Source organism: Anopheles maculipalpis, chromosome 2RL (assembly GCF_943734695.1).
Source record: "Anopheles maculipalpis chromosome 2RL, idAnoMacuDA_375_x, whole genome shotgun sequence".
Classification (NCBI taxonomy): Eukaryota; Metazoa; Arthropoda; class Insecta; order Diptera; family Culicidae; genus Anopheles; species Anopheles maculipalpis.
The window spans coordinates 70365700-70382510 of NC_064871.1; the positions used below are offsets into that span (position 1 = coordinate 70365700).

General features: G+C 42.8%; 3 protein-coding genes across 3 annotated transcripts; 2 read left to right on the forward strand and 1 right to left on the reverse strand.

Annotated features, from left to right (window-relative positions):
- Positions 1-11254, reverse strand: LOC126556009 (early growth response protein 1-like). The gene is made up of 2 exons (XM_050211166.1): positions 10719-11254; positions 1-1403 (listed from the first exon to the last, which is right to left on the reverse strand). Exons 1-2 carry the CDS (start codon positions 11209-11211, stop codon positions 1-3), a joined length of 1896 nt encoding a protein of 631 aa, XP_050067123.1. The 5' UTR covers positions 11212-11254.
- Positions 11255-12133: 879 nt separating this feature from the next.
- On the forward strand, positions 12134-12909 carry LOC126556299 (pre-mRNA-splicing factor Syf2). Its single transcript, XM_050211544.1, has one exon. It carries the CDS (start codon positions 12214-12216, stop codon positions 12907-12909), a length of 696 nt encoding a protein of 231 aa, XP_050067501.1. The 5' UTR covers positions 12134-12213.
- A 711-nt stretch (positions 12910-13620) lies between these two features.
- Positions 13621-14664, forward strand: LOC126567445 (activator of 90 kDa heat shock protein ATPase homolog 1). Its single transcript, XM_050223665.1, has 2 exons — positions 13621-14431; positions 14502-14664. Exons 1-2 carry the CDS (start codon positions 13647-13649, stop codon positions 14662-14664), a joined length of 948 nt encoding a protein of 315 aa, XP_050079622.1. The 5' UTR covers positions 13621-13646.
- The last annotated feature ends 2147 nt before the right edge of the window (positions 14665-16811 follow it).

Here is a 16811-nt window from a genome sequence, read left to right on the forward strand (position 1 = left end):
CTACGAATATCGTCCCAAACCGTTTACCTCGGCGGCATATTCATCCGCCAGCAGCATGTGACCGTTCGCTCCTTGTGCTGCGCAAGAAAGTGCCGTTTCGTTGCCGTACAAAGTGGATTTAAATGTTTCCTCCACGTTCGACACGTCGAACGAATCGCTCAACAGTTCGTCCTTGGCGGCGAGTTGTATTAAAGCTAGCGCTCCCTGCAGCTTACGGCTCGTTTCCTCCGGTTTAGGTGTGAGGCTGCTAGTATTCAGCTCGATAAAGCTTGAAACGGTTTCGTTGGGTTGTAATGCTGCTGCCGGCTTATCCGACAGTGGACGGGCACAATCCTTGCTGGCCACCATCAAAACCGTTGGTCGCGTTTGGTTGGGATCAATTAAAGCATCTAGCTGCGCTTCCCCCGACGGTGGTGGTGGTGCCATGGTGGAAGGCACCGGTGCCGGTTGGGTAGAAATATTGCTAAATCCTTCCATACGTGGCAATGGTTTGCTATGGCCCGTCACACCAAGCAGCTGCCGTTTTGCAGGTGAAATTGTGGTCACACTTTCCTGCTGCAACTGTTGCTTCAAAGCCATCGTGGAGGTCGTCGAAGAGAAAAGCTTTTGCGAGATCAAATTTGGTTCGAGCGGTTTGGCGAGATCGTCCTGCCAAGCATCGCGCAACCATTTCTTCTTCGGGTTGAACGTGGATTGTTTGGAGGGAACCAAACATTCGTCGCCAGATTCATCCTCCTCCTGGCTGGTCGGCTCCTGCCAGTGAATTAGCTTTGGACGTGAATTCTTCAACTTTGACGTTACCGGACTTGTAAGGCTCATGCATGCATTCATATCCATCAGCCCTTTACGGCTGGATTTGTACGAACTAATCGGTGTAACCGGGGACGATAGGAGCTGATTGCTATCGTGTCCAGCACTGCTATTCGAATCTGCCAATACACTGCCATTAACAGCACCAACCATGGGCAGATGGTTTTCATTGTTCGCATTACGTGGTGCCAAATACGATCGACGGTTTTCATTTTCGTGCTGGGGTACGCTCCCGGCTGTGGTACCACTTCCATTCTCACATGCTCCACCACCGTTGGCGGTGTTGTTGCGTTTGGGCGTTTTTCGCGTTGGTGTACGATCCTCGCGCTCGGCCCGATACTTCTCCAACCATTTAAGTACCTCAACGTTCTGTTCCGGTACCGTCTGTATTACAAAATCATCGCACCGTTTGAGCGTATCGTGCGGATGATCGGGACAGTGCCGGTTGGCGTGTGTGAAGCGCATCTCACAGTGAGCGACCGAGCAGATGAAGGGCCGTTCGCCAGTGTGCAGCCGTTGGTGTGTTTTCAACTGTCCACTCTGTGTAAAGGCACGGGTACAGCCAGGATAGTCGCACGGGTAGGGACGTTCACCTAAAATTATTTATATTGCAAAAAATAAATTATTTGCAAACAATTTCTTGAATTTTAATAATCCGATTATATTTTTTTCTTCTTCTATTTCTTGGCTTAAAGCCCTACTAAAGGTCACGCCGGCTATCTAATGGCTAATAACAACGTACTTGGATAGTCGAATCCTCATGTACAGCAGAACGGTTCCGGATGGGATTTGAACCCAGGCTCTGCCGTGAGAACACCGGCGTCGTTGCCGCTCCACCACCACAATAATAGTTTGATCGTTGGGTTATTATTTTATATCAAACATGGATTATATTATACGTGCAATTTAAAAGATTCTATTCTTATGTGTAATTTAAAGGAAAACACATTTTAAAGTGGAATTATAATAATGGCTTTAAATAAATATTTCATTGAAAACATGCGAGCAAGTCAGCAAAAAAGGAAATTACGGTTTTGTGTTTTAAAAATCTTTAAACTTGTCTGCAGCATTTTTCGCTCTACTCTTTAACCTTCTTTAACCATACACATCGACACGGCGCTAATACATTGATTTCTAACGGAACAAGCGTTTAAATCTCCTGCCAAACCTTCAAACCGTAAGATCCAAACAACATTCTTTCCACCGGGCGACGCAGACAAAAACGGAGAGAAGGAAGCGCAACACAGGAACATAATTTTGCGTCGAACGGCCACAGTATCACGTTCGGACGGGTTTTTCGTTTTTTTTTTCGTCCCGTATAGGAAAACGGGTTGTCCCGCGACAGGAATCTCGCTTCTTGCGCACATCAAAACACGACCATCCCTTGCTGTTTTTACTTTAAATCAGCGAAGGTTTAATACCCAGCATGATACGCGAACGCGTGCAGGTACACATGGGAACGGCAGTGCAACGGAATTAGAACTACCAAATTTTACAATCTTCTTCACTGTGGTAAATTCAAATACCGGTTTAAATAAATTCTCTCGCATGTGCAAAGAACCTTTGCAAAGAAAATCAATTGTTAAAATCGCAAACGTGGACAAGAATGGAACAAAATCGGGCAGAAGGCCCATCTATTGCTAATCCATCCGTCCACTATTCTACCTTCGCCACGTTTTGTAGGCCCGCAGTATAGAACCACGGAGCATTATTTCCCCTTTAGACAAAAAAAAAGAGGGAAAAGAACTTCCTTAGGGTGATGATCCTTCGGTGGTGCAATTCGTTTTACCTGTAGGACCAACGCACAATTTAGAAGTTCCTTGTCTTCTTGCGAATGAATGATAGGAAAATAAGCAATCTTGCTGTGAGGGGAAATTTCCCTACACGCCAGGACACTTCCGTCCAAGAGCAACAAGGACAACTAGCAAGCGCTCTGGCAAACTTCGCGCTAAAACGATAAATAAAAGATATACAAACGACGCACATCGTAAGACGCTAGAGTCTAAGAGAAAAAAAATCATATCTATTGAAAAAAGGACGGTAACAAGAAATCGTTCCACCAAACGAAAGGGACCGATTGAAAGAAACAAACTATAAAGGGAAGAAACGGGAACTCGCGTACAGGAATCCTTTTTTTTTCGTTTGCTTAAACACAGGATGGAACACGTGCAATCGTGTAACACAACTCGCGCATACGCAACTCGTATTTTCGATGGAGGGTGCGCGCACCAAACCCACCGTGACACATCACATGCGCAAAAGGACATCACGCGCACACAGTGGGGTCCGTTTTCGCGTCCTTGTGTGTACGGTTCTAACACACTACCCTAGCATTTTGGGACGCATGATAGCGATTGTCGCGCAAGGGCAAAAGAGAGGCTCACGTGTTCCTTCGAGTGAATGGCCACCACAGAGAAACGATATTGAAATGAAAAGAAGGGTTTAAGAGGCTTTCTCTTCTCTAGGTACGAATTTCCACATTTCCACTCCCGAGACGACTGCGGTAGAACAATGTGATTTAAATTTTCCACCTGGTGCTGGTACTGGTGAGGTGGAAATTAATATTAAATTTGTCCCTGGAGTGTGTGGAACGTTTGTTCCTACGGAAAGTATGCAATACATTTGCAGTAAAATTGTTTCCCACAAATCGTGCGATGATCCACAAAATCGTCATTTTTGAAAGGATGCGACCTAGCGTCCTAGTGGTGATCCACCCAACCATGACCAATAAATCCATGGTTTTTATTTCATGTCTTCACTGTTTCCAGATTTGAAGCAGGCATGGGGGCATAATATTGTCGATGGATTCTAATTAAAGAAAATAAAAGAACAAAAAATGTGATCACTGAGCGAAAAAGTTGGATATGGTAAGGCTAGCACTTCGAGTTTTACGTCTAGGGGTGGACAGATTCTGACCATTCGGTAGCTTGTAGGACTCTGCAAATGCAACAGAATATTATGCGAAAAACCTCGATTTAAAAGTCACCATCGATTTATCTACCATCTGGTTATGGACGAAACCATCAAACGTAACAATTAGGAGAAATGAGCGGCTCAGAGAAAAAAATTAATCCACTCAGTTATCTGTTGCAATGTGAAGTACTGTTTGATCACTCTATCTTATGAATAGAAGAGCTCGCAGTGGTGCTACATGGAATTTTTGGACACTTATGAGTAAATATTGTAGCACTCTTCCCTCTAATGGAGTTGTTTTGGCATGATCGTGCTTGTTTCAGTTATTATTAACGATGGAGCTGCAATGTAGACAATTAATTCTGTACACCCACTTAGAAAATTCAACATGGTTCGGGAGAAAAATAGGAAAATTCCTTAAAAACGCGTCTTTTACTTTTGAATATGTTTTGAAACGGTTTCGAAAACGTCAAAGCGTGACTAGAATGGATGAACCAAATCGTCGTTCAGGAACAATGTCAGCTGAACTTGAAGATGTTGAGAGCGTAACAGGCTAACCTAACGTACTCCAAAAATTGTATGACCAGATTCTAACGTGATACGCGGTTTGCGTTCTTATGGATGACGGATCATAAAAATAGATTTGAGGCAGGATTCTGGTCAATGATGCCACAGTTCGTTTTTGCTGACAAATTTACCCCCAAACTCAAGGTGTTGCAAGCCATCTGCAGCTGTGGGCACAAAACACGGCTTTTTATAACAGTGTGTGTTGTTATAAAAAATATAGATGTGTGTGTTGTTGAAAAGTGTGTTTTACTTTTTATTAAAGCTCATAAAGGCCCAATTAAGCTCTGGTCAGATTTGCCAACTGCCCAACACGCATACTATTGGAAAGCAGTTTCATTTGGGCTCCATTCGATCAGATGCCTATATCAACTGGGCAGGTGCTGTTCCACAGGGAAGTGTCCTAAGACCTCTCCTGCACAACTGTTACACTTCAGTAACAACAACAACACATAAAAACACATCCTTCATTTTATGCAGATGACACTTCAATTTTGTATAGTTCTTCGGTCTATGCAAGACTTCAATCTGGCCTCCAAAAAAGAAGTCAACAGATTGGAAAGTACTTGTTAACGACAGTAAAACGCAAGCGATTGTTCTTCCATATCGAATAGCAACAATTCAACCTAATATAAAACTTATACTAATCGACGTAACCCTACCTAAGCCAACCAACTTACTTTTGAACCTCCTATTGAAAGCTTCAAATCCAAAACAAGCGGCGTTCTACTTAGTCTATCATCCTCTCATCAAGCGACGGTCCTCTCCTACAATAGATAGTAAATTAATTCTGTAAAAACAGGCTATACTCCCTCTGCAATCCTATATGGGTCCAAAATATGGGGCTCTTGCTCCAGCAAAAGTATGCTTGATGCACAGAGAGGATTCAGTGTAAAATCCTTAAAATGATTCTCAACCACTCGCCAAGGTATTGCACAGTTTCACAGGGAAATGCAAATGATAGCGTGCGGCGGGCCAACTTTATAGAATAGCGAAAGCGCTTATGAAATCCTTGATCACTGATATAGAAACCCCCAATACTTTAGCGAATTAGCAAAAATAGATACAAAATCATCCAAAATAATTACGGAAGTCGGTGCGATTGATATGGAAAAGGTATAGTAGCCGATTGAAGCGTTAAAAATGTGAACAAACTTTTTTACATTAATATTTTTTGAAATTAGCCAGTCTCTGTGCGCAAAAACCAAAAAGAAAATTAAGTTCTTATAGTGATAAATCAAAAAGTGTTTGGTTTTTACCATCAAACGACAGAAATAAAAAAAAAACGCATCCCAAAACCGGTGTTCGAATTCAAGATTTGAATCAGTGGGTGTATACAAGTTTGCTGATTCGCTAAAGTATTGGGGGTTTCTATATCAGTGGTCGAGGATTTCATAAGTGCTTGCGATATTCGCTAAAGTTGGTCCACCGCACGCTATCATTTCCCATTTCCCTGTAAAGAAGAATCCAGAAAAAATTGCATAACCTTATATTAAACAGTCTCTCGTCTGAGTTTAGGTTAATTCGAGCTCAATTCATGGATGAATGGGCAGGAGAAAGAATTATTTTCATACTGTAAATATTGCTTCGTAGTACATAAGATAAAATAGATTTGATACGTTCGATGGTTTAAGTAGTATAAAGACAACAAAATTCTAAAATGGGATTATTCCTGTCATGAAGGCTTGGTCTTCCACTAGCTATTTGGTCCAAGACAGTAGATCTTCCTTTTGATTTCTATTACTAATTTCCATCAAGGCTACCTGAATACGTTTACGTATTGTTAAATAAATCCATCGCGAATTCCAAAATTTAACATTAAATTTTGATTTCTTTTTTGTTTGAGATACCTTTTTTGGACTATTTACGGAGAAAAAAATAGCTAGTCGTTGAAACTATGGACTACATATAAACATTTGAAGTCAGTTGTTTTAATCTGCACCATAACCGCTAATTAGTAAAATGTTGTTTGTGGCTATAAACTACACTGATCACAAGCATTACGACACCTCTCTTCATTTGTTCGTTCATTCGCTCGCTGATCGTTAAAATGCACTGTTAATCACGCATTATCTACAACGCCTCGAGCCGCGCATTGCTAAACGCAAACTGTTGCGGATGATCCGATTAACGTTAATGTTCGACATTACACCATCCCAGTACGAACAACGCTTGTCGAAAAATGAAGTTGTCAAGGCATGTCGAAAAACGGGGAAATGAATTCCATCTCCAGCATTCAATCCGTGCGCAACTCGTTCGGAAGCGACCAGCGAAGAGCAAGAAACATGAGAAACACTCATAATGAAACACATCGTTCCGGGTCGCAGAAATTAAAAGAGAACCTTTACGGATCGAACCACTGCGGGAGGGGATGTTTAAAGTAAAGAAAGCCAATCTTTAACCGAGTTGCATGAAAAGGTTCGCTAAAACGTGCAGTGTACGAAGGTGCTGGTGAGTAAAATTTGCTCCAATCAATGAGCGACAATCCCATCCAGAGGCCTGTTTTGGGTAGCGCTGCTGCGCTCCATTTTCTCCATTTCGCGCTTTGCTTCGTGCAACCCCGGATTCGGATCTAATCAAAATCAATTTAAACCACCCAATTTAAAAATCTCTTTCTCAAACCTCTTTTCGCGCTACATTCGCGCACGGGAAAAAGAAAACCGCACGATCGAGGAGGAAAAAGATGCGGGCGAAAAATTCAAAACTCCAACATCGAATCTGCGCGAAGTGAATGACCACGTCTGCGTTTGCTTCCGTCTTGTACGCTCTTTTGCACCACAGCACCGACCCACCCCAGACGCCCAAACATTCCCTCGTCTGACCTGCTTAGTGAACGAAGATACGGTGCGCACGACGACGGCTCGGTGGATCGGAACAGTGCCGATAGAGATGAAATGAAGCACTTTTTGTACATTTAACTATATTTGTGAGGTGTTCACAACTTCTTAAATCAACTTCCTCCCGTCATTAAAGGGTGTGCTGCTTTGGGTGGTTTTTTTTTATTGTTGGGATTAATGAAACGAAAGAATTGAGCTGCAATAACAAGAACAGTAGAACAATCTCTCTCACGTTTGTGCTTACTGTTTCTTCCATTTGTGGGCTGTTGTGGGCCACTATGAAAAATCGGAAAATTGAGCTATTTCGTTTGCCAAATTCCGCTCTACATTAGCTGTTTGCTATGCTCAATCCTAAGGGGCCATTGGCCAAACGCTAGACTCTGATACGTGCGATTCGCTTGTTGCTGCTTCATTTTTGTTCATTCTTCAACCTGATGGGATGTGGCAAATGCATAATTAGCGAAAGAATCAAGGAAAATCCTCGAACGTTCGATCTATGGAACTATAAAGCATTGCTGATGACCGTAAGCTACACAACCGGGGCAAACTAAAATAGGCTCCCTATTTATGCTTGCAGTTGGGGGGAACCGGACTTTTTTTCCTCTATTTTTTCCCCTCAATGATCCATTAATTGTAGGAGTTATATTAGCATCAGTAGCCGGCAGCGAGGAAGAAAGCCCGCTTCATTTGATGAAATCGGTCGGTGGAAATGAAAAAAAAAAAAGAATATGAAGAGGAACGATCGATCTTGCCCAGCCACCAGCTGGAAAACGATCGATGGGCGATTTTTTGGGGCCCGTTTTGTTTTTCTTCTTTTCTTTCGTTGTTTCTCGCCCGACATCAAGCCATCAGCGTAATTACGGTAATCATTATACACAGAGCCGGGCGTAGTTCGGGTGTGCACTCGGTCGATTTTTGCAAGCGGCCATATGCATGCGATCCGTGACTTCTGTCTGGGTGTTTTCCGGTAATTTCGTCTTTTCCGTCTTAGAACGAAACGAGGGTGAGAAGATACTTCCAAATCCCATCGCAGGACGATGAATGATCCGGTTGAATTTTGCACGAGTCCTAAAACAATTCAACAAAGTATTTAGCAATATAGGTAGGTTTGTTTTAAAATTGTTTCAATCCTGATTTTCCTGGTAACCAAAAACGAAGCATAAAAAATTTATTATGCAATTTTTTCCATTTAAAAAGATGCTATGCATTGGGTCCTTTAAAGCAGATTTAAAGAAAAAAAAATGTCTGACCATTTTTACTTTCAATTCTACTTCACACTAGCGAAGTAGCAACAGCAGAACAAGAAAAATTTTGAAGAAGAAAAATAAGTAAAGCTAAATAAAAGAATAAGAAAGATACAACAGTTGCAGTTGCCCTGTTGGTCTTTGGGATGTCCTTTTTTAAATGATCCTAGCTCGAAAGGCAGTAAACGGTAAAAGATGAACAAGTGTAAGTTGTGTGCCTGTACCCAACAGGGAAAGTTCAATGATGATTCTCTTGAAAGTAAGAAAAAAAAAATCGGTAGAAAATTTAAAATAGGAAATCTAAAACAAAGCATAAACTTAAGAATCTAGAAGGAATAGCAAAAGAAAACAGCCAAGAAAATCCAAAAGGATGTGACAAACGAGCAGGAAAAACAGGAAGAAAGAAAAAAGGTGAAAAATTAAAAATCCGTACAACATACAAAAGGAAGAAATGGAAGAAAGAAACAACGCAAAGTGCAAGGTGTGTTAAAAACGCAACATGATAAATGAAAAGAAGGCAAAGAAACACCGCGAACTGCTATTTAAGCCATTTAATGAAGCTAAGCCAACTGTGCGATGTGTGCGTGTGCGAAGCGTGCAAACCGATACATCGAACCACCTGGGCCGCAGTAGGCGAAGGTTTAAAAATGTTTGCCCGTGTGCGTGTGTGTGTGTGGTTAAAATATGCGTATGAGGCGAAGAGCGTAGTAAGACAACATAAGCGCTGCTTGCTAAGAAAGAGAGTGAGCGATTGAAGAAAACGGCAGAACATAAGTACATGGTGCCCAACACCAACACACATCCAGACACCACCGAGAGGAATGCATAGCAACGCAATGCGCAACAGGGAAGGTTTCGCTGTGTTTGGACGCTCATACGATCAGTGGACCGTGTCTTGAACCAAGTGTCCGGCCGCCACCACTTTCAAGAAGCCGGTGCGTGAACACACTTCGATTTCCGCAGCACACAGAAGTAAGAAAATGTAATACGCGCTTGTACACCAACACACACACACACACACGGACAAGTTGCAAAACTGCGAGCGTGAAGGCGCGATCGGTCTCGCGATGGAAGCTTTTAAATAGCAAACAGTTTCTTCTGTACGGTTGCTTTTGGTGGTGATCTTTTTTTTCGTTTCTTATGCGCCATCCGACACACGACCTCCGCGGATTGTGCGTGTATTGGGTCCGGAATTATGCGAATCATTCCGCTCCTTCGGTCTGTTTTGCTGCGGGGCTTCGGGGGGGCGGTTTTGGGATCGCTCATCAATAACGAAACAACCAAAAATGATCGTGATGCCGTGTGCTGTTGATGATCGTCATCGTGGGCATCATCATCAGCAGAAAGAAAGGAAATTATTTCATACGTCATTATCATCGATTGGGTTACTTTTCTCCCAAAAACGTTGAGGGGGGCGAAGAATGGACAGAAATGGTGGAACATAGAGAAGAACAAAATACTAAAGAAGCATATTTTCTCCAGTTCCACCTGGCGGTGGCGGTGGTTTTTTTTTGTCGTACTGCCAAACGTAAAAGACGCAACCTTTTGCCGTCGTAGAGAGCCAGCTGTGACGAGAAGAACCTGTGCGCCACCGTGCCAATCAGGTGGTTGCATTTTTCCGGCAGGATGTTTCTGTCGCTGCATATTGCATCAAAGTAGACGATGATGATGCTGGGGGAATTATCATAAAATGCTCTTTCACCTCATTACAAAGGGGAGATTTCTTTACACTCCAATTCAAGACAAAAAAAAACTATATTGGAGCGAAAGAGGGTTTGGCCCGGAGGCAGACAGACAGCTTACAAGTGGTGAAACTAAAAAGCGATTGAACGTGGGGAAAAGGATACCGGAGGAACAGCGATAAACGCAAACCCAGCTGAAGAATGCGATAAATTGAAAGCAGGTGCCGAGGCGCATTGTTTTTTTTTTACAATATCTGAAATCACCTGACCCAAAAAAAAATGCTCCAGAAGCATGAAATCTTCTCATAAAGCTCTTAAGTACTCACGCAGCCTTGAAAGCAGGTGATAATTACATGGAATGTTTTATATGCTCTCGTTGCTTAATACTAATTCGGGGATCGGCCCGTTGGTAGGGGCAAAGCGGCACCGATCATCACACGGCAGAACCGGGGTACAAATCCCATCCGGACCGTTCGCTTTGGAGACTATCCAACGTGGTATCAGCCAAGTCTAGTAAGCCATTACATGCGACCGGCGGGACCTTAGAAGACCACCAATAATACAAAAGCCTTAGTTTGGATGGCAGGGATAGATTTCCGCCTGTCCCCGCATTTTTTTTTTTCAATTTAAAATATAAAAAGTTCTACAGCAACCTGTGTCTACCTTACCTGTGTGTGTGCGTAGATGCGCCTGCAATGATTTTTCTCTCGGGAAAACTCGATTACAGTAGCGGCATTTAATAGCGGACGGCGATATCGAACCCTCAACCATGAGCGTCGTCAGCGCTTCGGAACGTGGCCGGCCACGTTTGTTTTCCGACTTTTCCGCCGATCCACTGCTGGAAGTGTTCCAGGTGAGCGGAGTGCCGGACGAGTTATGCCCACCGTAGCTGCGATTCTGATGTCCATCCGGTGAGCTGCAGCTTGATGCCGGACTGGTCGCGTCACCGAACCAGTTGTTGTTTTGGTTCCAGGTGGAGTGTTGCGAATGGGCGGACGTGTTCAGCACGCCCAGCTGAAGCTGCTGACCGTGAGCGGCGGGCGCTGAGGGTGTCTCGATCGGTGGCGGTGATCCGATGCTTACCGATGGTGGTGGTGTGCTTAAGTAATTTGCGCATGGCGGCACAGCCGTCTTGAGGCGCTTGGGAGTATTTAGGGCCATTGGTTAGGACGCTGCCGTGTGGAAGCAGCACGGAGACACATCGATACGATACGATGACTGATTTTCACGCACGGAACTTTAATCCATTCTAGCCATTCGTTAATAACATTCCACGGAACACGAAACCACAGACACAAACGCACCTAAATTTATGGTAACTTGGATCACTTTGCATGGACGATGCGTGCTTTAAAATGCACATATAAGCGACGCGTTTGCTTCCCGGCTCCTTTTTGCGTCAATTTGTCGCAAAAGCTACACTTCACTGGTAATGCCAAATCGCAAACCTTACTTCTACACGATCAGACAACCCATGGCCGGATTGGGCATTGAGAAATTCAGCGAAATATCTCACGCGTCCGCACAACGCACTGCTTATTATTTTTCTGACGATGCTTCGCTTGCCTGCGCTCTAGGGAAATAGCATTTAAATTGATGCAGAGTATCGCCTGGTCAGTCAGCGCCTTACATGATGCGCCATTTTGAAAATGTTTGACATTTTGGATCGATTTTACTTCAGCTTTTCGACCAATGATTCTGTTTTTTACGCCTTATTATGCACTATGATAACAATTTGCGTAGTTTTAACACAATTTTACTATAGAAAAAAAGTTTTTTATGTTATCATGGTATTTTTACAAAAATGTATGTGTCTTTTCGAATGCAATGTGATCGCTTAAATCAATCGTCGCACTGTCAAATTTCATTGACTTTTGAGCTGTCATAAAATGGCGGATTCCTTATTTCTGAATGTTTATTATATTAAAATAGCAAATATGCTTAACATTATTGTTCCGAATCATTTGAACATTTGTTTTCAGCTTCAACACATTTTGAAATACTAAAAACAATTAAAAACATTCTTACCAATTGGTCCAATGTCAAATGTCACCCATGAAACTATCTTTCTCCAACCACCTTGGTTTTGTTTACAAAGAAAAGCTGTAGAGTAAACAGCGCAGTAAGAATTTCATCTTATTTTGCTAAATAAAACCCCCCAGAATGGCTGAAACCGCCGCAAGTTCATCGAAATCGTTTGCCGAGAAGCAGGCCGAACGTATGGCTCGCTTGAAACAACTGCACACCCAACGTAACGAGGCGCGAGCTTCCAACCATCAAGAGGTCATCGCGGAACACGAGCGTAAGAAGCTGCCAGCAAATTGGGAAGCCAGAAAACGGCAAGCCGAATGGCTTATAGGCGATTTACAAGCACGTACGGAAGCGGAAGAAAAAGGGCTCGATTACAATCGGGTGAAAATGCTTAACGTGTCCGCTGCGGAAGCCGATCGAATCGACAAGCTGAGGGCGAAGAAACGGAACGCAGATCCGGGCTTCTCGGACTACGAAGCACAAACGGCCCGTCAGTACAGTCGGTTGGTAAAAGCGATGCCAGCGAGGGATTTGGTCAAGTACGAAGAGCAAAAGGAGAAGTATGGTGACGCGTTCTACGGTGGACCGAACGTTATACTGCAGGGACTCCACAAGGATACACCGGCCGCGATCGACAGCATGGTGAAAGATTTGGAAGGGCAGATAGCGAAGCGCAAGAAGTTCTCGCGCAGACGCACCCACAACGATGATGCTGATATTGATTACATTAATGAGAAGAATGCTCGGTTCAACAAAAAATTGGAACGGTTCTATGGAGAGCATACGGCAGAGATCAAACAGAATTTGGAACGTGGTACGGCTATCTAAGATGTATATTTGGTTTGCGTTTTACATTTGCTCAACAAATGAGCTCAACAAATAAAATGAGAATAAGGTATATTTAAGAAATTTTACAATTACATCTTATTTGTGTGTAAGCAAAAGATTTGTTTAATAAACTGGAGAGCGTATTTTTCGTACAAAATTGTTTCATTTGCTTCTAATTGGAAGGTATTTTTATTTTCTGGTTTCGTTTTTATAGTCCAGATAGTATTTAAGGAGATAATCGCGAAACCTCACAGCATTACAACAATCATCGAAAACATCGAACAATGCTGGCAAAATCTTGAACGACCATCACCGCTGTGCATGCTGTCTTTTTGACAGCTGTTCAGCGGCATTTGACAGTTGCCTTGGTTCAGCATGTAAAAGCCGAAAAATCTAGAAAAATCTTGAAACTTTTGCGTTCGCTCAGCTTGTATTTGTTAATGAAAACTGCACCGGATAACAGTCTGTAGCTAACGTGCCTGAAATCTAGAACCAGCTGTTCAACAGAATAAACGTCCCATCGTACTAGCAATAGCATTTGCGTAAAGAAAAGACACGTTTTTTTCTTTTCCCAGCAACTCAAGCCGTGCACGATAGAGAAAAGAGGAATAACCGCAGCAGCGTTAAATAATCACATAGTATCGGCCTCACTGGCAAACTAGCTGTGATCAACGCCACGAGATAACTCGCTGTGTAGGTTTTGCATCCAAAGTAAACCTTTCCTGAGCATAGTGAAAATGGCCAAATGGGGCGAAGGTGATCCACGCTGGATTGTGGAGGAGCGACCGGATGCGACAAATGTCAACAATTGGCACTGGACAGAGAAAAATGCAACCCCATGGTCGAAGGATAAGCTGAGGTCCCTGCTCGACGGGTTTGTAATTGCCGACTCTGGCCTGGAGTGCACGGTAACAAAGATCGATCAGCTGGAGGGCGAGGCGACGGCCAACAACCGGAAAGGGAAGCTTATATTCTTCTACGAGTGGAACATAGTGCTGCTGTGGAAGGGCCGGTACAACGATGAAGAGGTGACGGGCAAAGTGACCATTCCGAATCTGTCCGAAGAAAACGATGTAGATGAGGTGGAACTAACGGTGTCGTTGGACAGTTCGAATCCGGCCGCAGAGAAGATGAAGCTGTTCATGTATAACGTTGGGCGGGATAAGTTAAGAAAGCAATTGGACGCCTACATCCGTGCGCTGAAGGCTGACTTTGCCAAGGGGCTGATACTGCCGAAAAAGGACGAGGTAAACGGTACCGACAATCCGCCGCAGAAGCACAACAAAGAAACGGTGTTCGCTAGTGGATTTAACAGGAAAAAGTTTGATCTCGAAACCGTCACCAGTACTACGGTTAATCCCACGAAAAATGTCGGTGGCTGCAAGCTGGACGTGAAGACAATAAAAATTACCACGAAGTTCCAGTGTCGAGCTAACGAATTGTTCGATGCGCTAACGAGGGAAGACATGGTGACGGCATTTACCCGTGGCCACGTAAAGCACGAGCCTTTTGAGGGTGGAAAGTAAGTAACCGATGGATACTTTTCAGTTGGTAAAGAGTTCATAAATTGTATTTACCTTTCCTTGTTTTAGCTTCATTTACTTTGGAGGCAACATCAGTGGCAAGTTTGTAGAAATCGTACCGAATAAGAAAATTGTACAAACCTGGCGATACAAGGAGTGGCCTTCGGGACATTATTCTACCGTCACGATAGAGTTGGAGGAAGAGGTATGTAGTTTTGAAATGTTGACTTAGTTTTAATGTTAATTAGAAGTAGACAAAACATAATAGATGGTCTAAGTCGAGGAAGCTAGTAGTAATGGGGAGGTTCCTTTTTTTCGGAACAGAACGAACTTGCAAGGTACTTTGCACCTACTGAAAAGCTTACACAATCGAATAGCTTACTAGACTTGCTGATACCACGTAGTTGGATAGTCAGTGGAACGGTACGGGCTACGAGGAAACGGTCCGAAGGGGATTTGAACCCCCGGTCTTGTCGTGTGAAGATCGGCGCCACCATATAAAGCTCAATCGATTCTATTTTTATCTTGATCCGGTTTAAATTTGATCGTGCATGCACCAACTTTCACGCGACAAGCCCGCTACGGGTGAACTACGTAAAGGGAATCTAGAAAACGACAGGCCAAGACCTCTCCTAGTTTCAGCCAACGTTTTCTCGTCTTTGTTGAATTCTGTTTTGTTTTAAACAAACAACAATACAATACAGCATTGGCACCTTTATCAATCAGTTTATTGAAATGACTTTTCGTTACATCTTCCAGGAGGATCACACAACACTTAAGCTGGAGCAAACCATGGTTCCGGCGGCCGAGATGCAAACAACCGAACAGAATTGGACCCGCTATTACTGGAATAGCATTCGAACTGCTTTTGGCTTCGGAAGCTTTCTTCTCTAAGAAGAAATCTTGATCGTATCATTCACTGTCACCCCAACACCACCACACAACATGTCAACCCTCTGCACACACTATCTCCTACAATTCCTACTTTGGCTAGAAGCTTTGCTACTAAGCGTGAAAGGACCGTAGTTTTCTCGGTATCGAATTGCGAACTGCTGGTAGGTCGAACGAACAAATCTAGTGCACGATTCGTACGATTAGTGTTTTACATTTGTTCTAAAAATAATTACTATTTCGAACGCATATAAGAATACATTTCTTTTGAGTACGCATTGTATGGGTTAGGATTCATGAAATACAGTCTTAGTAAAAAGTCGAGCCTTTTTGTGTTTCGTTCGCGCTACTGAGAAACAAAAAGCTGTTTCCACGCATCGGCTAACTCAGTGATGTGTTGGCACCCTCATCAGTCGTTGCAGCGAGGCTCTTAGTTGAATTAGACCGTACCGCCTTACACAATGCAATGAAACTCCTGGTGTATCATTGCTTTAATTTATGTTAGCCTAAAAACAACTGACCTGTTCACTTACGGAAACGCTAGCTAGAACGAGAAACGATGAGCAGGCGGGACCGAATTAGCATAGCGCGAGGCATTGTAATGCGAGGAGATTTTACTTTGGATATAATAAAAAGTAAATAAGTAATAGTAACTAACTGAAAAATCGTTTTATGTTTTAAGACTGTTTTTGATTTAGAAAGAATGTTCAACAAAATAACAGATATTTTGTCTAATATTGTCTCTAAAGCAAGAATAAAAAAGACTGAACACCAAAATACGATTATTCCAAACTACCGATGATGAGCAACGCCATTGAACGGTTGATTTTAAAAGTTTTGTCTGCAACATATCCAAAACCAGACACGCGAAATCGTTTCAGCTGCTGGACATCATAGCTTCTTGGCGAAAGTGGAAAAGTTTTTGGGAAAAATTACGATTGTTTCAGTTGCTGTGAGTTTGGTGAAGCAACTAACTATGGGCGAGTAATTCAGGATCAATTCATACATACATCGACCGGGCTTAGGATCCATGGCAAGTGGCAATGTGATACTCCCTCAAAATAAAATAAAAAAGTTGTGCGTGCGTGGAACAGCGAATGTGCAGCATAAATAATTTTATTGTCCAGAACAACGGAAAGAGGTAATTTCTTACGTTATTGTTATACGCAGCTTGCGAACAAAACAGATAACGAGCGGAGAGGAACGAGTTCATAAATTCCAGCTGCATTGCTTTGCTACAGTTCATCAAATATCCATTCACATTTAGAACTCGGAACTGTAACGGACGTGTACGGCAAAACGGCAATCACTGTGGCAATAAGTAGACGATGACGGAAAAGTTTTTGTTTGGTGTTTGTCGTCCCAAAAAAGTTCGAAATATTAATATTGGTGTAAATCCGAATGAAAGTTTATGTATACTATTTTTTATGATAATAAAAATACAACTATTTTAGATAACTTTATGCATAAAAGATATTATAGCCTAGC